The sequence below is a fragment of the Ruditapes philippinarum genome, unplaced genomic scaffold (genome assembly GCF_026571515.1).
Source record: "Ruditapes philippinarum isolate M1 unplaced genomic scaffold, ASM2657151v2 ctg6450_1_1_1_1, whole genome shotgun sequence".
Taxonomy (NCBI): Eukaryota; Metazoa; Mollusca; class Bivalvia; order Venerida; family Veneridae; genus Ruditapes; species Ruditapes philippinarum.
Window position 1 is genome coordinate 1 of NW_026852105.1, and position 21939 is coordinate 21939.

At 30.6% G+C, this 21939-nt stretch overlaps 1 protein-coding gene and 1 long non-coding RNA gene across 3 annotated transcripts; both read left to right on the top strand.

The window, feature by feature from the left end:
* Positions 1–2984: 2984 nt before the first annotated feature.
* On the top strand, positions 2985–13987 carry LOC132749288 (uncharacterized). Of its 2 annotated transcripts, XM_060739016.1 has the most exons (6): positions 2985–3116; positions 3329–3436; positions 5471–5578; positions 12982–13053; positions 13224–13271; positions 13891–13987. In XM_060739016.1, the coding sequence occupies exons 2-6, from the start codon at positions 3375–3377 to the stop codon at positions 13904–13906; spliced, it is 306 nt and encodes a 101-aa protein (XP_060594999.1). In that variant the 5' UTR covers positions 2985–3116; positions 3329–3374; the 3' UTR covers positions 13907–13987. The 2 variants fall into 2 exon arrangements, with proteins under 2 accessions (XP_060594999.1, XP_060595006.1); XM_060739023.1 differs by lacking the exons at positions 12982–13053; positions 13224–13271; positions 13891–13987 and adding exons at positions 6102–6173; positions 6327–6554.
* A 201-nt stretch (positions 13988–14188) lies between these two features.
* Positions 14189–15654, top strand: LOC132749305 (uncharacterized). Its single transcript, XR_009628392.1, has 2 exons — positions 14189–14463; positions 15529–15654. It is a non-coding gene; the product is annotated as an uncharacterized LOC132749305 (long non-coding RNA).
* Positions 15655–21939: the final 6285 nt, after the last annotated feature.

Sequence of the window (21939 nt, forward strand, 5' to 3'; positions counted from 1 at the left end):
TTTGTACAAGAAGCAACTTGTCACTATCTATCTTTCTTAAATGTTCAAATAAATCGAATAAAGTACATAATATAAATAACCCATGCTGCAGCTTAGCCAACTCAAGGTTAATGTGACATAAGAAAGTTGTCAAACAATTCTGTTTCTGCACATGTATAAATAGAACTATGCAAATGCGTAATATTTGAAGGTTTTAACAATTCAAAACCATATCAATTTGACTTTAACTGTATAAAAATGTATCAAAATAAATGAAATTATTTTTTTGAAAGTCTGAAATATGTGCTCGTTTGCAAAAAATGATTTGTGTGTTTATATATAGCTCAGGCCAAGAATAATTTTCATTATTTTTATTGTATAAATTTGGTCAATATCTTAGTGTACAAGCAAATCCTACATTGTACTATTCTACTAAAAGTAACAATTAAAAGAAAAGGTAAAAGTTTAAACAAAACAAATTGTCTATCTTTTATGCTTAAAATTATTAAAATATAATAATAATAATTTGAAAAGGCCTACCTAAAGATCATTATTTTAAGTTTATATCAAAATCTACCAAGCGTTTTTAGGAGATATAGTTTAAAGAAATTGTGGATGAGCCAACGGGCGACTGACGACACTCTTCCAATAAGAGACCGAAGGCACAGTTCCATTAAGAAGCTCACATTGAGCTAACATCGCCCCCCCCCCCAAAAAAAAGAAAAAGACGTAAAAATAAGCGGTAGGGGTGTGGTGTGGGAGGTGTATGGCGCGTGTATCATAAGCCAGACATTTTAACTTACGTACCTACAAAAAACACACAACAAAGAACGGAATTTTTAATTCCATGTTACTGTTTATATATGTTCAGACAAAAGCGGCTGTTTACTAAAATTTATAAACTTTAATGCATAAATTGCCCTATCCACAGAATGAAAAATGTAATTGTTGCTGAGGCATAATTTCCCTTGAAATACTTGATTCTCCTAACATTACCTAACATACAAAAAATATCATCTTAGTTGGATCCAAATATTTGAATAGGAAAATTCACGAAATGCACATGCAAAGCAGATTGTAAGTTAGAAGTACACATTAAACCAGTTTCGTATCACATATTTTTTTAGTGAGCTTAGATTCAAATGGGGTTTATTTCTTCAAATATCAAACACACTATTTTTTTTAATTATGTTCTTTTTGTTGCCATCTTTTTTACCATTCTTTTGTCTCATTCTAAACATTAAACAGTATTGACATCACCTTCTTTTATGATATGTTTCTCTTCCAAAATAAATTTATCAAACTGTTCAAAAATTGAGATATCATATTAGTTGGTCCATAAATATAATAACTATATATGTGTTCGTTGTTTGTTCAAACGCAAATGCAATTTAATGTCCCCATAAACTATCTCTGCATATGTAATGTTTTTGCAATCGAATTTGCTCTTAATTAAGAAGCATACACCTGCACTATTATTAGTTCTTCAACTGAAAAAGCCCGTCCATCACAATCTGAGGTCCATTTAAGATATTGATTTGTGTTTACATGGGATTCTTGTAAATGACATAAATCATATTTTTGCAAATTTAGCCAATTAAATGCTTAATGTTTACTTTTTTAATAATTTCCCAGACCTTGTACATTAAAAGTAAACAATTTCATAATCATTTCAAAGCGATGTAATAGTAATGTTCAAAACAGTAGATGATCTTATACAAAAACATAAGAGGCAAAAACACATTGTTGATTTAAACAGCTAAATGTACATCATGCCGCAAAAGGATATGTTTACATACAAGCAAACAGAAAAGCATATATGCATACACATATACGTACGCACTAACAATAAAAACCCTAAACAAACAAAAATTAATTTCGTTTTCGACGAAGCGATTTCGTCAGAAGAAAATAACCAATGTTGAAAGTAAATGTAAGTGAACCTAGTAACAAATTTATACTTCCCGCCCAAACTCATTTCACCCTGAGGCAAGCAACCAAAAGTAATTTTGCATGTTTTTTATAACAATGCGTTTTGCTTATTTCTGTTCAATGAAAATACTTAGGAACAATTAATGAAATCAATTTATTACTTCAATTTTTGCTTAATTTCATTGACCCTATATGGTGGCTGATTTACGCCATGTCGTATTCTCGCTTCTTTGCATCAAAATGCGAAAATGTGAGAACACAAAGGGGCGACAAAGTTGGACTTTGTCATCTGCTCGAGTTTTCCCTTTTCGGATTTTTGAGACAAAAAAGCGAAAAAGCGAGACAAAAAATCTGTCGTATATTAGCATTCCATCTGTCGTATTTTCGCTGTTTCGCGTTCAAAATACAAAAATGTGAAAACACAAACAGACGACAAGTTTAACTTTTTTTTTGCTTTTTTGCATTGTAACATTTTCGCATTGTTCAATTTTCGTCTTTGGCTTTGTTGCATTTTTGCATTATTGCATTTTTGCCTTGTTGCATCGACTCCATTACTCATCAGCATATTTGTTATCAATTTGCGCCTGCTTAACCGAAACGCAAGGATGCGAAAAGCATCAAAAATGCAAAAAAAAAATTGTAGGCAAAGAAGCGAAAATACGACGTGTTGTAAATCAGCCGCCATATACTTATCGTAAGTAATTTAAACTTTTACATTTCTATGTTTACAAAATGAGTCTGTAATAAATGAATATTATGACCGATATAATAATTTTATAATCTGTAAAAAAGTATTTTCATGAAAAAAGACATAAAAAGATGTAAACCCAACTTAAAAGGATCAACTAATTACTATTTTTTATGAAAATCGTTTGTATAGCGGTTATTTCCCCTTTTACTTTACTTTTTAATTTGTCTATTCTATTTTAGCATTCATCTCTACTCTCTAGTAACTATACACCGCTCGTTTAAAAAATAAATAAATCTAGTTTTGTTTACGGTATAACTATAATCAACATGCAGGATCGATATTATGAATTTAGGTGAAATTTCAACGTGTATACGTAGAATTTACTATTCGTCTGTCTTCCAGGAAGGAAATTAAAAATAAATATCTGCGCTGTTAAAACGACTTTGTTTACAAGTAACTCGGGAAGTAAATTGTGTCTTTTCAAAATCAAAACAGAATTCAAACGTTTTCACAAGTAAGTTTGCGAAAATTTATAATTAATTTTAAAAACTAAGATCAAATGCAGGATTAACTAAGTACTTAATTCATATAGATAAGAATTTGTTTCGATTTGTATAAAATGGTACCAAAGTTTGTTTTAGTTGTCATGAAGTAAAATGTAAACCATGGTGTGTAGAATTTTTTTTAAATCAAACAGTTGTCGTTACACATATGCTGTTCTTGTAGGTTAATAATATATTTGAAATCTTGGTAAAAGTAACGACTTACAAGTATGAGTGGAAAATCATATAAGCAGAAACAAGTTTCTAAAAAGGAGCAAAAATTTACTCCAAGGTAAGTACTATAAGAACATTTGAAATTGAATTGACTTCATTTCAATTTTTTATTCTTAAGCCATTTTTTATGTAAAACATTGTCTTGAAATATATATAATGTTTACAGAAAATGCCTAATTTGAATTTAAGAGAATGTACAAACTATGTTTAAGGGGCTATATTCCCTATAGGTTGTCAAATAATGTGTTCCTCTCTTAACACTGTTTACCTGTACTGATTAGTTTAAGATTCCCTGTGTGTGCTAAACATATTCATTATACATTTAATTAGAGATTGTTGTACAGAATTACCAACGATCTAAACATCAAATTTGTGCATAATATATCCTACAAAAGGCATCGGCTTTACAATTTAAGTAACATTGAAAATAAATTTATTATTATACCCCCAAACGAAGTTTGGGAGGGTATATAGGAGTCAATCGGTGGTCGGTCGGTTGGTCGGTCGGTCGGTCCAGCCGTCTGTTGCATTTTCCTTGTCCGGAGCATAACCTGAAAAGTGCTGGTTGGAATCCAATACAACTTCATAAAGAGGAAGTGCAGTGCATAACTATAACTCTATCTAAAATAATTACAGAGTAATTGCCCTTTGTTACTTTTCCATTGCTTTTTTTGTCCGGAGCATAACTTGAAGACTAATAATTGGAATTTAATACAACTTCATACAATGATCAAGCACATTAAAAGGAAGTGCAGAGCACAATAACCATAACTCCTTCTTGACTTACTACAGAGTAATTGCCCTTTGTTCCTTTCCCTTGTCTGGAGCATAACTTAAAAAAACTACTGGTTGGAATTCAATACAACTTTATTCAATCGTCAAGCGCATTAAGAGGAAGTGCAGAGTACAAAAAACATAACTCTGTCTAGAGAAGTTATAGAGTTATTGCCCTTTTTTTTCTATTCCATTGCTTTTTTCTTGTCCAGAGCATAAATTGAAAACTACTAATTGGAATTCAATACAATTTCATTCAATGGTCAAGTATATTGAGAGCAAGTGCAGTGCACAGAAACCATAACTCTTTCTTCAACTATTTAAAGAGTTTTTGCCCTTTGTTACTTTTTATTGTCCAGTGCATAACTTGAAAATTAATGGTAAAAATTCAATGAAACTTCACTTATTCATTATCCCTCATGTACAGACTCAATCAAACCGAGTCTGCAATCTGTTATTTTGTTGTGATTAATGCTTCCGAAGGATCACTTGTTTCCAGAATTTTATACTTCACATTAGCAGGTGTCAAGTGCCGTGTGGCAGCTGTAAAAAGTTACCCCGTACTTCACTTCAGTGTTGCTATATTTTCTGGTCCTTCGGGATCATTGATGCCAGCAATATTGAGTGTTAAGAATTGAGTACCGCTCAAGCCGGTGCTAGGGGGCGTGAGGGAAATTGCACTTATTCATTATCCCTCATGTACAGACTCAATCAAACCGAGTCTGCAATTCTCTTGTAATTTTGTTGTCATAAATGCTTCCGAGGGATCACTTGTTTACAGAATTTCATACAATGGTCAAGGGCAGTGAGATGAAGTGCAGTGCACAAGAACATATCTCTATTTGGACAAATTACAGTTATTGCCCATTGTTACTTTTTTGTCCAGTGCATAACTTGAAAACTAGTAGTTGGAATTCAATTCAACTTCATACTATTGTCAAGCGCAATGAGAGGAAGTACATTGTACAATAACTATAACTCCGTCTTCAATATTTGTAGAGTTATTGCCCTTTGTTCATTTTCCTTGTCCGGGGCATAACTTAAAAACTAAAGTTTGGAATTCAATGCAATATAAGTTCCATGACGGACAATGATAAACTAGAATATCTCATAAACAACCATAAATCTAAAGTTATAAAATTTATTGTACAAGTATAACAGTTAATGAGAGGCTTATTGTTATATAATTTTCTGTTTTGTGACTTATAGCTTCAATGTGCCGGATGTCAATCTTTGTATATTTTTGTGTATGTACATGTATATATGTACTTATAATAAATGTCACTTAAATCAATAATTTACTTACTTATTTACTAAGCACATCATCCGGTAAAGGGAAACAAAGCATAAATAACACAAAGGAGCTACAAAATGAGATTGAAAAATTGAGGCAAACGATAGTTATATATCGTAATAATCTAGACCCGTACGTATTATAAATATTAATATCGTCATAAGAATTGTTGCATTTACCTCTTACTTTTAGTCTTAATGCTTATATTATGATTTTTTATTAAGATTTATCAATATCTATACAAGGAAAAAAACCTAAAAAAATGACATTAACAAACATCTTTGTAATTTTTACATCAAACAACATAAAAAATTTAAATTATGTAACATTCTATTTGTGTTTTTTTATTGGTAAAGAATTGCAAAGCTTGATAAATAAAGGAATCAAAATAGTAATTTGCTTTTTTCTCTACATATTTTAAAAACTATTATGATGCATAAAGATTCTCGTTTACATCTTTTATATGTAACCTTAATCAAAGCATCAAAGTATTCACGTGAATAACAATGTACAGAGTTTAAAATAAACTGCAACAGTGTTTATTTAAGTTTCAACGATTTATTTCAATATAATAATGTTGTATTTTACTTTCATTTTTTTCTTATCAAACACGATAGAAAGCTAATTAATACCATGTATTTTTATATATTTCTAGAGCAACGATTAGAGCAGAGTTAGACTTAACTGACCAATCAATGATCAACATTCTAACGGATGAAAATTTCAGGTAAATATTGACACATTTCAGATCTGTTCATGAATTTATTTATAATAGTTTATTTCTTTATATATACCATACTCATTAAGTAGGGAAATGTTCATGTTCTTAACGAAAAAAACTTATATGTTTTAATCTGTATATTTCTCCAAAACATTTCAGGTTGACTGAAGAACTTCATAAATACAACTCAACGGATACAAGAGAGAGGTAATTTCACACTTGTTTTATTGACAAAAACAGAATGAAAATATGCTTTAAATCGAATTGGCGTTTCCATCAATTTAAAGTGTTTTGTGTGTGTGTTCCACTATCTAAATTATTTACTAAACATAATTTCAATTTCTAGGTAAGATAGCAATATAATGATTTTGACATGGTTTTTAAATTAGTTCACATAATCCAATAACAAAAAAATGTTACAGTTTCGCTTTTTAAGTTTTCACAATATGAAATATTATCTCACTAGAAAAATGTCTTCATTCATGCTCCAATATTTTACCCTCAGGTGGGATATGATAAAAATGAGAATGTGTCTATAATGTAAAGAATTACATCAGTTTCTGTAAATGTTATGTTAGTTGCAATTGACATATACATGTATCTGTGTGAAAGGTTTTCTATCTCTACACATACAATGTTACGAAATATAAGTACATGTACGCATAAATTTGTAGAAATTTATGAGTGTTTTTACGCGTTGTTTCCTAAAGTAAACAAAAACACGCAACACATCTAGTTATCAAAAATAAATACTTTAGTTTAAGAATATATAATTATATTTGATTCTTTTTTATATTTGTCATACGATGTTTCACTAAACATCTATTAAAAACAAAAAAAATATCGATCATTGCTAAAAAAATAAGGTAAATTCCAATTTCAAAATGAAAGTATTTGCAAAAAGGTTGTAACTAAATCAGGGACCTTGGCCATTCCCACGAAAATATTCGAAAGAATAAGTGCTAATATAATTTTAAAAAAATAAGCTCGTCTGCACAAAAATGAAACATCTGTCGCAAAGAAATATGGAGGCTGTTCGTTGCCAAAAATCCAGCCTTGTTGATCTGAGTTGAACAGTTTGTTGACGGATAAAATACAATTGTATTTCTTTTTATGTAAACTCCAATGTTGCATTCTTGGATTGAGTTTGCCGATTTGACATTGTAAACAAACTTCAATATGTCAAACGACAAAACATTAACTGTTTTGCTGACAGTTACAATACCAAGTGTTCGAATACTCATTGTTCGTGTATACGCCGACCATTGTCGAACCATCATGATTCGGATCAGAGGAGATAAAATAAGCTCCGCCCATTTTCCCGCCCACTTCATCACCGTAAATAAACGTATTTATCCGATCATTTTCGGTATTTACCGTCGGCGACAAGAAGCGGCGTATTTTCCGTTTACCACACTTTTTAGATATTTAGTTTTTCACCAAACATAATTCACTTGCATAATTGCCATTCTATGCCTTTATTCAATCAACATCAGCGGACTTTAAAGGATTATAGGCATATAAGTTTTAAAACGTTGTAGATACCACATTTCCTAGATAAAAAAAATCTAAAAAATATAATAATATACTCACCAGGCTACTTACTGCCTGAGGTTAAATATTTTTCAAGGAAGTAAAAACTATTGATAAGACTATATTCAACGACAAATAAACTTTACTGAGGGTATTCAAATTTGCATAGGAATGAGTAACAGTTACAGTTAAGCTGCTACCTTACCACTTTCAAATTTTCAAGTCAACATCTGGTAGAGATTTTTGATACGACTAATTACTAATACAAACCAAAAATTATGGCTGTGGTCTTTTCTAGTAGTAGCATTTACTATTACATAAGTAACCTTAATTCTAGCATATGACTTGACAAGAAAAAAACTTTTAACAATAGTAAAATTATAACCAAAGTTGTATGTACCCTTTCGTACAAAACTTTTTATTTTTACCATACTGTATAGATATATTTTCCCATTTGTACCATTTTGTTTTTCAATAATAATATTTAAATGAGTTCAAAGGTATATATGTTGATTATCAAATTTTTATTATATGATCTAAATATAGCTGCAATCTCATTGGTCCAAACAGCAGTCAACAGAACTTATATAGAATCATATTCACTGGGTGTAGTATCATCTTCACTGGCTGAATTCGATTTTCAAAGTCTAAAAATAGATTGAGACTCATATTCAAATACCATATATATCGTAGACACGTGTTTATAAAAATATTATTGTTGCGTTTTGTTCTTTATGGTATATTTCTCGATTTAAAATAGCATTACTTTTCCATTACAGTTAAAAGTTAAAACCGCAATTATAAGTATAAACTTGAAATTACTTTTGTATGCCAGCGTTCGCGTAGTTGTTGCACGTCTTTCACGTGCCTCTTTTTCCCCGCGGCTTCAACGAAACAGGCATAAATTGACATGTATAATGTTGTACTGTCTGTGATTTTCTTCAAATTCTGATAGCCAATTCATATAATAAAACAATTATTGACTAGTGTGCCATTGAATACGATGGTGATATTCACCGACAGAAAGTCATATTGACATCTGCCGGTGAATATCACATCATATTCAATCGCACCTAGTCAATAGAATAATGTACTGTATACCTTGTTCATTTTATCTCTTAGAAAGCCATCACTTAGAAAACTTAATAAATATTCTGTGCATAAAAAATAGTTCTCTGCTTTTAATCAGATAGACAGCAAGTCTAGGTAACAGCTATTGACAGCATGTATACACAGATACACAGATTTGCTATTGATTCAGTACAATGCATAAAAATACCTTAACCTACGTCAGCTTACATATATTTAATAAATAAAAGGCTAAATCACATCCTTTGACTCACAATACCTCCCAATGGAGGTAGGATTCACTGAATATTTTTTGAGGGGGTTTTACGTCATATCGACACAGTATAGGTCATATCGCGACGTTCCAGCTTTACTGTTGAGGAAGACCTCAGGTGCCCTTACATGCATTATTTCAGGCATGAACGGGTACCTGAGTAGAACCACTGACGTTCCGTAAGCTAGCTGGATAGCTTCCTCACATGAAAGATTCCAAAGTCTTTGTCGGAATTTTAAACCCACAGCGGTGAGGGGCAAGTGCACTGAATATTTACTTCAACATTAAAATGGGACAAATTCACAAGTTTGTGGTTATTACAACGGAATTATCGATAGTAAACTTTGAATTGTTTCGTGGTTATACACTTGGTCAAACATATGGGTTTTTCTACAACCCAACATAGTCCTTTAAAGAAAGAAGGCACAGGCTTACTGTTCAGTTCTCTTTATTCGTATTTCCAAAAGTGATTTCCATGTATCCTAGTACTATTTACTAAAAGATCTGCGTACGAATATTACCGTGAAACGTTTGAAGGCACACACACCCTATCGTTCATATCAACAAATAGTGGTGTGTGTCATTTTATATGGGAAACATTCCCTTATGTTAATTCATCAACTTTAGTTTTTGCATATTATTATGCTCATTATCAGTATAAACGTTGTTACATTGTTACATTATATCTTAATCAATTTTGCATTACTTGAATATCTTGTACTTTTTACAAATCAGAGGATGTTCAAAGTCAACTGTAATGCAGTTGATGTATGTGAAATTTATAACAGTTTTTAAATAATTTGAAACATTTTTGTACCAGCAAGGGTTACCTCTCTTTATATTCTGCTTTCGTGAAAATTGGCTCCGCCTATTTATTTTCGTCTAATTCCGTGATAATTCCTTATATGGAAGTTGCAAAATCGTTTACAAATGTTAATCGCGTTAGAATGTAAATGGAAAGTGTGGTGTTGTAAACCTGAGTGTGTCAAGTTGATGCAGTTGCATTCTCAACGTCATGCTGAACAGCATTAAACGTATTGTGTACGTTCTATCGTTGACATTTCTACATGTCGCATATTTGAAGTTATACATTTATAAATACAGTTGGCAATTTATCAAAGTTGCATGTTTACAGCTTCCATTTTATCAAATCGAGATAATCAAAATGCTTAATGCCAGTGCAGTATGTAAAACTCGGATCGACAAATAATATTTTACCAATCTGTTTAGTAGAAATTGTCAAGTGTCAAAGGCTGGATTTTTGGCAATGAATAGCCTCCAAAAAGAAAAAGTTGGCGATAAAAATAGAACAGGAAATGTTATTTTAAGCAATTCATTTAATTACATGACGGACGATGAAAACTAGTAAATCTCATCTCAAGATTAGGAAAGAGTTAGACTTAGCGGACCAATCAATGATCAACATTCTTACGAATAAAAATTTAAAATATAAATTGACACATTTCAGGAATATATCTTTTTCTTTATATACGGAATTTTATGTTGTAGTAGCTTTCTGGGGCTTTGCATCTTGCTACGAGCAGCGGTGGAAAATTGATATCTCGCGAGACCGAAGGTCGAGTGAGATATCAATTTTCCAACGTTGCGAGTAGAAAAATACATGGTCTCAGAAGGCTACTACAGCATAATTTTCCTTTTATTATATACTTCTTCGTTTTATTCAGAAAATAAAATGTAGTAGTCAAGAAATAAATTTATGACTGACGAATGAATACGCAATTCTTGCCAAGCCTTTAATTAGTTGGTTCCCGTTTCCAAATGCAACATTATACAAAGCCAAGATCGGAACCAACGTCAAAAATAGTCCGTCACTTCCATATATGGTATTTTTCTATCCGTTGAAGCATATTTGCGCTTCAAGATTTGCGTGTATTTTAGGGAGAAAATTTATAGGTATATAATTTCTTTATATTTACCATATTCATTAAGTAGAGAAATATTCATGTTCTTTACGAAAAAAACTTAAAGGCTTTAATCAATGTCATTCTCCAAAACATTTCAAGTTGACTGAAGAACTTCATAAATACAACTCAAGGGATACAAGAGAGAGGTAATTTCACACTTGTTTTATTGACAAAAACAGAATGAAAATATGCTTTAAATCGAATTGGCGTTTCTGTCAAATTAAAGTTTTTTGTGTGTGTTAGACTATCTGAATTATTTACTAAACATAATTTTAGCTTCTTAGTAAGACTGCAATATTACGATTTTGACATTCTTCTTATATTAGTTCCAATACCAAACAAAAGCAAAAAAATAAAGTTTCGCGTATGAAATGTAATGTCATTAGAAAAATCTCTTCGTTTATGCTCCAATATTTGACCCTTGAAAAGTGAATCTTCCACTGGGATATAATAAAAATGAGAATGCGTCTATAATAAAAAGAATCACATATGTGCCTGTAAAATTTATGTTAGTTACAATTGACATATACATGTATCTGCGTCTCTGCACAGACAAAATAACGAAATATAAGTACGTATTAATTTGTAGAAATTTATGAGTGTTTTTATACATTTTACACGTTGCTTTCTAAAGAAAAAAAGGACACGCACTAGTTATAAAAATAAATAATTTAGTATAAGAATATGGAATCATATTAAAGAAATAATTACGATAAACATGATTCTTTTTTATATTTGTCATACGATTTTCCCACTAAACATTTATAAAAAACAAAAAATATCGATCATTGCTGCAGTTATAAGGAAATTCCAATATCAAAATGAATGTATCTGTATTAAGAAGGGACCTTAGCCATTCCCACGAAAATATTCGTACATAGTAATAGGTAATAATATTACTTTAATAATATAAGCTCGTCTGCACACAATTAAAATAACCGACACAAAGAAAAAGTTGGACGTCGACATTGGCGATAAAAATAGAACAGGAAATGTTATTTTAAGCAATTCATTTAATTACATGACGGACAATAAAACTAGTAAATCTCATAAAGAACCACAAAAATAAAATTATCAAATCTATTGTACAAACATATCTGTTAAGGAGAGACTTATTGCATAATAGATCATGATTAATTATTCTTAATTATGTGCCATATTGCATAATTGAACTGTCCATAAATGCAAAACACATGTTAATATGAATTTACTGCTATGTTAATAACATGTTGAAAATATCGTACATGCTCAGCTAATATTTTTCCGTTTTGTGACTTATAGGTATAATATGTAGGGTGTCCATATTTGTAAAGTTTTGTGTATGTTTATAAATGTACTTGAAAACAAATGTCACTATATTAAAAAAATCACTTACTTACTTACTTACTAGTACACCATCCGGTAAAGGGAAACAAAGGGAAAAGGACCCAGAGGAGCTACAAAATGAGATTGAAAAATTGAACCAAAAGATAGTTATATATCGTAATAAACTAGACCCGTACGTATTATAAATATTTATATATTGCCATGAAAATTCTTGCATTTCACTTTTTACTTTAGTGATACTTCTGATTTTTATTAATTAAAATTATGTTTAAAATACAAACAAAAGCCCCAAGAAATGACATTGACATCTTAACATCTTTGTAATTTATACATTAAACAACATAAAATGTTAAAAATATCTAACGTCTTATTAGTTATTTTATTGGTAAAGAATTGAAAAGCTTGATTAATAAAAGGAACCTAAATCGTGATTTGCTTTTTTCTACATATTTCTGCACTATAATGATGCATAAAGATTTTAGTGAACTTTTTATATGCCACTTAAATCAAAGAAACATAGTATCTGCGTGAATAACAATGAACACCAAAGTTAAAAATAATCTGCAACGATGTTATTTTAAGTTTCAACGATTTATTTCAAAATGATAATGTTGTTTTTCTCTTTCATTTCTTTTCTTATCAAACACGAGAGCAATTATTTAATACCATGCAGTTTTTATATTTTTAGTGCCAAGATTAGAAAAGAGTTAGACTTAACGGACCAATCAATGATCAACATTCTTACGGATGAAAATTTAAGGTAAATATTGACTTATTTCAGAACTGTTAATGAATGAATTTTTAATTGTTTATTTCTTAATATTTACCATATTTATTAAGTAGTGAAATGTTTATGTTAGGTTCTTAACGAAAAAGACTTGTCATGGTTTCATATATGTTTTAATCTGTGTCATTCTCAAACAATTTCAGGTTGAATGAAGAACTTCAAAAATACACATCAAGGGATACTATAGAGAGGTACTTTCACAATTGTTTTATCGACAAAAACAGAATAAAAATAAGTTTTAAATCGAATTTGCGGTTCCATAAGTTAAGAGTATTTTGTGTTATATCATTTAAATTATGTGCTGCACTTGTTTTAATTTTCTAGTACAGATTACGTATAACTTATTACGTATAATTTATTCGATTCCGCTCCAATATTATACGTATTTAATCAATAATTACTGAATGTTCGTGTTTGTGTGGCTTGGTTGTGGAATTTATATTGCAAGAAATAAATTAGTGGCTATGAATTTCATGTAAGTTACAATTGACGTATATCTGTGTGAAAAGTTTTCTTTATCTGCAAACACAAAGTTACGAAACATAAATAAATATTCTTCATACTCTGTACACGTTGAAAAACACACACACACCCAAACCCCCACACACAGATGCAGCGCGTGCACGCACGCACTCACGCATCCACCAATTCACGCACGCACACACACACATTAAAATGGTAAACTCTAATATGAAAAAAAAACATGTATCGGTATAAAAATTGTTATTCAACTAGGGACTTCAATCATTCTCACAAAAATATTTGGATAAAATAAAAGGTGCTAATATTACTTTAAATTTACAATTTAAGTCCGTCGACACAGTAAGCAACGGATACAAAGATACAGTCGGACGTCGACAGGGGCGATAAAAATAAAAAAGAGTCTCAGCAAAAACAGAGAGAAATGTATTTCAGAATTGAATTTTAATGTGATGAATGTATTTTGATATTTAATATAACTAGGGCATTTTAGAAGTAGTTAGAAGATAAAAAAAAACAAAGGAAGTATATCCTTCTTGTATAAACATAAGTATATAAAACTTCATGTATATATTTCCTTTCAATTTCATTATTTACTTTGCCCTAAGTATAAAAAATTCACGATATTTCATGGAAATTTCTGTAAATATCCAATAACGTTCAATTTATAAAAAGATTGCGGCAGTCTTTTTATATTTTAGACATATTTATGTTTTTAACTTAACACTTTCCAAAATCTGTTGCTCAATCATCATTAAAAAGTCAATCTTTTGAAATATATAGTCAATTCAGCTCAACTTGACAATGGAAAAATGAGCATAATGTCACTGGTGTAAAACATAATACTGATTTATTTTGCAGAGAATTCAGAGAACTGAAAAATGAAAATGATAAACTAAAGAAGTAAGATTTTAATATTTGCCTTTTTTCGTAATAGTCAAACATTATTTTAAATATATATATTTTGAATACTGATAAAATGAATTCTTAGTTATTGCCTTTTTCCTAGACAGAATGCGCATGCGCGAAATGCCTCTTCGTTTTTATGGAATAGTGTATTGTAAAAGGTCTATTGTAGTAACTGCTCAGGAAACACACTAGGTAACGTACTAAATGTCCTTGTTTAAGTGATGTTTTTTAGATATTATAATCAAAGTCCAATAATCTAGACATATGCCCTCACAAACAAGCTTTTGAGACATAAGAATAAAAGTGTTTCTGGGACAAAATTGGCCTTTAAATTAAATTTAATTAAAGGAGATACACTTATATATTACCCACAACTCATTATTTGAGATGTGCAAAATATTTATTTCATTTGCAGGGAAATTATCATATATGTTTTCATTTTTCTTTATTTCTAATTATAAAAAAAAGTTGAAACTATTAAAGAGATATGACAGTTTTATACGAGCTGCTCTGAAGTCAGGAGTATCATATTGTACTTTGTACAATTTAATGAAATCTTGATTTTCTCTTTTTTTATATTGTCTCATTATGTATACATTTAAAACATTCAAGTATAACCAATGCGTATGATCTGAGATTCTTGAGTTAAATCAGACTCGCGCGTTTTAGAACGTTCAATCACAAATGGGACTGAACTTTAAACATAGCATAATTATAGGGAAAAGCAACTTAAACTCAAAGGGCAACAAGTAGAACAAAATGCGAATAATAAAGCTGATAAAAGGTCTTGGACTTTGTTTCAAAGCTATAGCCTTATGCTAAGAATTATTGTCAATATAAACATTGCATTTGGAAACAGAATAGTTACGCCCTTTATTACATTGATTTTTATTTATATTTAAATGGTCGGTTCTTATTTTGAATTTTATTACAAATAAACAAAATATTTATAATAAGACCCTTCCTAATATATCAGTAGCAGTGATTAAGATGTAATCTATAGTCTCTGTCAGTAGTTATTAAAAGGTTGAATCAATGGAAGCATTGTTGTTATTTAAGGTCAAACCATGATGAGGTATTGCAACAGAAAGCCTCTGAGATAGATGCATTGCATAAAAAGGTGGAAGAACTTAGTAGTAAACTGAAAGAATTCGAAGACATTAAAACACAGCTACAAAATGCCAAGTAATTTATTTATGTATCATAATTGGAAAATTTATAATGTTACAAGAGGGTGATGTTTGTTAAGATAAGATCCTCTCATGCATAACCGCCATGTAACGATAATATTTGAATACTACTCCTGTGTATTTGCAAAAAGGTTGTAACTAAATCAGGGACCTTGGCCATTCCCACGAAAATATTCGAAAGAATAGCTGCTAATATAATTAAAAAAATAAGCTCGTCTGCACAAAAATGAAACATCCGACGCAAAAAAATATGGAGGCTATTCGTTGCCAAAAATCCAGCCTTGTTGATCTGAGTTGAACAGTTTGTTAACGGACAAAATACAATTGTATTTCTTTTTATGTAAACTCCAATGTTGCATTCTTGGATTGAGTTTGCCGATTTGACATTGTAAACAAACTTCAATATGTCAAACGACAAAACATTAACTGTTTTGCTGACAGTTACAATACCAAGTGTTCGAATACTCATTGTTCGTGTATACGCCGACCATTGTCGAACCATCATGATTCGGATCAGAGGAGATAAAATAAGCTCCGCCCATTTTCCCGCCCACTTCATCACCGTAAAATAAACGTATTTATCGATCATTTTCGGTATTTACCGTCGGCGACAAGAAGCGGCGTATTTTCCGTTTACCACACTTTTTAGATATTTAGTTTTTCACCAAACATAATTCACTTGCATAATTGCCATTCTATGCCTTTATTCAATCAACATCAGCGGACTTTAAAGGATTATAGGCATATAAGTTTTAAAACGTTGTAGATACCACATTTCCTAGATAAAAAAAATCTAAAAAATATAATAATATACTCACCAGGCTACTTACTGCCTGAGGTTAAATATTTTTCAAGGAAGTAAAAACTATTGATAAGACTATATTCAACGACAAATAAACTTTACTGAGGGTATTCAAATTTGCATAGGAATGAGTAACAGTTACAGTTAAGCTGCTACCTTACCACTTTCAAATTTTCAAGTCAACATCTGGTAGAGATTTTGATACGACTAATTACTAATACAAACCAAATTATGGCTGTGGTCTTTTCTAGTAGTAGCATTTACTATTACATAAGTAACCTTAATTCTAGCATATGACTTGACAAGAAAAAAACTTTTAACAATAGTAAAATTATAACCAAAGTTGTATGTACCCTTTCGTACAAAACTTTTTATTTTTACCATACTGTATAGATATATTTTCCCATTTGTACCATTTTGTTTTTCAATAATAATATTTAAATGAGTTCAAAGGTATATATGTTGATTATCAATTTTTATTATATGATCTAAATATAGCTGCAATCTCATTGGTCCAAACAGCAGTCAACAGAACTTATATAGAATCATATTCACTGGGTGTAGTATCATCTTCACTGGCTGAATTCGATTTTCAAAGTCTAAAAATAGATTGAGACTCATATTCAAATACCATATATCGTAGACACGTGTTTATAAAAATATTATTGTTGCGTTTTGTTCTTTATGGTATATTTCTCGATTAAAATAGCATTACTTTTCCATTACAGTTAAAAGTTAAACCGCAATTATAAGTATAAACTTGAATTACTTTTGTATGCCAGCGTTCGCGTAGTTGTTGCACGTCTTTCACGTGCCTCTTTTTCCCGCGCTTCAACGAAACAGGCATAAATTGTACATGTATAATGTTGTACTGTCTGTGATTTTCTTCAAATTCTGATAGCCAATTCATATAATAAAACAATTATTGACTAGTGTGCCATTGAATACGATGGTGATATTCACCGACAGAAAGTCATATTGACATCTGCCGGTGAATATCACATCATATTCAATCGCACCTAGTCAATAGAATAATGTACTGTATACCTTGTTCATTTTATCTCTTAGAAAGCCATCACTTAGAAAACTTAATAAATATTCTGTGCATAAAAATAGTTCTCTGCTTTTAATCAGATAGACAGCAAGTCTAGGTAACAGCTATTGACAGCATGTATACACAGATACACAGATTTGCTATTGATTCAGTACAATGCATAAAAATACCTTAACCTACGTCAGCTTACATATATTTAATAATAAAAGGCTAAATCACATCCTTTGACTCACAATACCTCCCAATGGAGGTAGGATTCACTGAATATTTTTTGAGGGGGTTTTACGTCATATCGACACAGTATAGGTCATATCGCGACGTTCCAGCTTTACTGTTGGAGGAAGACCTCAGGTGCCCTTACATGCATTATTTCAGGCATGAACGGGTACCTGAGTAGAACCACTGACGTTCCGTAAGCTAGCTGGATAGCTTCCTCACATGAAAGATTCCAAAGTCTTTGTCGGAATTTAAACCCACAGCGGTGAGGGGCAAGTGCACTGAATATTTACTTCAACATTAAAATGGGACAAATTCACAAGTTTGTGGTTATACAACGGAATTATCGATAGTAAACTTTGAATTGTTTCGTGGTTATACACTTGGTCAAACATATGGGTTTTTCTACAACCCAACATAGTCCTTTAAAGAAAGAAGGCACAGGCTTACTGTTCAGTTCTCTTTATTCGTATTTCCAAAAGTGATTTCCATGTATCCTAGTACTATTTACTAAAAGATCTGCGTACGAATATTACCGTGAAACGTTTGAAGGCACACACACCCTATCGTTCATATCAACAAATAGTGGTGTGTGTCATTTTATATGGGAAACATTCCCTTATGTTTATTCACCAACTTTAGTTTTTGCATATTATTATGCTCATTATCAGTATTAACATTATTACATTGTTACATTATATCTTAATCAATTTTGCATTACTTGAAATATCTTGTACTTTTTACAAATCAGAGGATGTTCAAAGTCAACTGTAATGCAGTTGATGTATGTGAAATTTATAACAGTTTTTAAATAATTTGAAACATTTTTGTACCAGCAAGGGTTACCTCTCTTTATATTCTGCTTTTCGTGAAAATTGGCTCCGCCTATTTATTTTCGTCTAATTCCGTGATAATTCCTTATATGGAAGTTGCAAAATCGTTTACAAATGTTAATCGCGTTAGAATGTAAATGGAAAGTGTGTGGTGTTGTAAACCTGAGTGTGTTCAAGTTGATTGCAGTTGCATTCTCAACGTCATGCTGAACAGCAAATTAAACGTATTGTGTACGTTCTATCGTTGACATTTCTACATGTCGCATATTTGAAGTTATACATTTATAAATACAGTTTGGCAATTTATCAAAGTTGCATGTTTACAGCTTCCATTTTATCAAATCGAGATAATCAAAATGCTTAATGCCAGTGCAGTATGTAAAAACTCGGATCGACAAAATAATATTTTACCAATCTGTTTAGTAGAAATTGTCAAGTGTCAAAGGCTGGATTTTTGGCAATGAATAGCCTCCAAAAAGAAAAAAGTTGGCGATAAAAATAGAACAGGAAATGTTATTTTAAGCAATTCATTTAATTACATGACGGACGATGAAAACTAGTAAATCTCATCCCTCAAGATTAGGAAAGAGTTAGACTTAGCGGACCAATCAATGATCAACATTCTTACGAATAATAAAATTTAAAATATTAAATTGACACATTTCAGGAATATATTCTTTTTCTTTATATACGGAATTTTATGTTTTGTAGTAGCTTTTCTGGGGCTTTGCATCTTGCTACGAGCAGCGGTGGAAAATTGATATCTCGCGAGACCGAAGGTCGAGTTGAGATATCAATTTTTCCAACGTTGCGAGTAGAAAAATACATGGGTCTCAGAAGGCTACTACAGCATAATTTTCCTTTTATTATATTACTTCTTCGTTTTATTCAGAAAAAAAATGTAGTAGTCAAGAAATAAATTTATGACTGACGGATGAATACGCAATTCTTGCCAAGCCCCTTTAATTAGTTGGTTCCCCGTTTCCCAAATGCAACATTATACAAAGCCAAGATCGGAACCAACGTCAAAAATAGTCCGTCACTTTCCATATATGGTATTTTTCTATCCGTTGAAGCATATTTGCGCTTCAAGATTTGCGTGTATTTTAGGGAGAAAATTTATAGGTATATAATTTCTTTATATTTACCATATTCATTAAGTAGAGAAATATTCATGTTCTTTACGAAAAAAAACTTAAAGGCTTTTTAATCAATGTCATTCTCCAAAACATTTCAAGTTGACTGAAGAACTTCATAAATACAACTCAAGGGATACAAGAGAGAGGTAATTTCACACTTGTTTTTATTGACAAAAACAGAATGAAAATATGCTTTAAATCGAATTGGCCGTTTCTGTCAAATTAAAGTTTTTGTGTGTGTTAGACTATCTGAATTATTTACTAAACATAATTTTAGCTTCTTAGTAAGACTGCAATATTACGATTTTGACATTCTTCTTATATTAGTTCCAATACCAAACAAAAGCAAAAAAAAAAGTTTCGCGTATGAAATGTAATGTCATTAGAAAAAAATCTCTTCGTTTATGCTCCAATATTTGACCCTTGAAAAGTGAATCTTCCACTGGGATATAATAAAAATGAGAATGCGTCTATAATAAAAAGAATCACATATGTGCCTGTTAAAATTTATGTTAGTTACAATTGACATATACATGTATCTGCGTCTCTGCACAGACAAAAATAACGAATATAAGTACGTATTAATTTTGTAGAAATTTATGAGTGTTTTTATACATTTTACACGTTGCTTTCTAAAGAAAAAAAGGACACGCACTAGTTATAAAAATAAATAATTTAGTATAAGAAATATGGAATTCATATTAAAGAAAATAATTACGATAAACATGATTCTTTTTTATATTTGTCATACGATTTTTCCCACTAAACATTTATAAAAAAAAAAAATATCGATCATTGCTGCAGTTATAAGGAAATTCCCAATATCAAAATGAATGTATCTGTATTAAGAAGGGACCTTAAGCCATTCCCACGAAAATATTCGTACATAGTAATAGGGTAATAATATTTACTTTAATTAATATAAGCTCGTCTGCACACAATTAAAATAACCGACACAAAGACTAAAAAGTTGGACGTCGACAGTTGGCGATTTAAAAAGGTAGAACAGGAAATTGTATTTTAAAAGGCAATTCATTTAATTAATGGGACGGACCAATAAAACTAGTAATCTCTAAAAACCACAAAAATAAAATTATCTCAAATCCTATTGTACCCAAAACCATGATCTGTTAAGGAAGAGACTTATTGCATAAATAGATCAATGATTAATTATTCTTAATTATTGTGCCATATTGCATAATTGAACTTGTCCATAAATGCAAAACAACATGTTAATATGAATTTTACTGGCTATGTTTAATAACATGTTGAAAATTATCGTAACATGCCTCAGCTAATATTTTCCGTTTTGTGACTTATAAAGGTTTTTAATAATATGTTAGGGTGTCCCCATATTTGTAAAGTTTTTAGTGTATGTTTATAAATTGTACTTGGAAAAAAATGTCACTATATTAAAAAAACACTTACTTACTTACTTACCTAGTTACACCATCCCGGTAAAGGGAAACAAAGGGAAAAAGGACCCAGAGGAGCTACAAAAGATGGAGATGAAAAATTGAACCAAAAGATAGTTATTATATCGTAATAAACTAGACCCGCTACGCTATTATAAATATTTATTATTGCCATGAAAAATTCTTGCATTTCACTTTTTACTTTAAGTGATACTTTCTGATTTTTATTAATTTAAAATTATTAAAAATACAAACAAAAGCCCCCAAGAAATGACATTGACATCTTAAACATCTTTGTAATTTATACATTAAACAACATAAAATTTAAATATCTAACGTCTTATTAGTTATTGATTATGGTAAAGAATTGAAAAGCCTTGATTAATAAAGGAAACCTAAATCGTGATTTTGCTTTTTTCTACATATTTCTGCCCACTATAATGATGCATAAAGATTTTTAGCTGAACTTTTTATATGCCACTTAAATCAAAGAAACATAGTATTCTGCGTGAATAACAATGAACACCAAAGCTTAAAAAATAATCTGCAACGATGTTATTTTAAGTTTCAACGATTTATTTCAAAATGTTAATGTTGTTTTTCTCTTTCATTTCTTTTCTTATCAAACACGAGAGATTATTTAATACCATGCCAGTTTTATTTTTAGTGCCAAATTAGAAAAGAGTTTAGACATTAACGGACCCAATCAATGATCAACATTTCTTACGAGAAAATTTAAGGTAATATTGACTTATTTCAGGAACTGTTAATGAATGACATTTTTATTGTTTTTATTTCTGATATTTACCATATTTATTAAG

Excerpts from the sequence above, each read along its gene's own strand:
- LOC132749288 (XM_060739016.1), top strand. The coding sequence starts at position 3,375 with ATGAGTGGAAAATCATATAAGCAGAAACAAGTTTCTAAAAAGGAGCAA. Across the intron at positions 3,437-5,470 it reads GAGCAAAAATTTACTCCAAG|CACATCATCCGGTAAAGGGA; the intron begins GTAAGTACTATA and ends TTATTTACTAAG. Across the intron at positions 13,054-13,223 it reads CTTACGGATGAAAATTTAAG|GTTGAATGAAGAACTTCAAA; the intron begins GTAAATATTGAC and ends AAACAATTTCAG.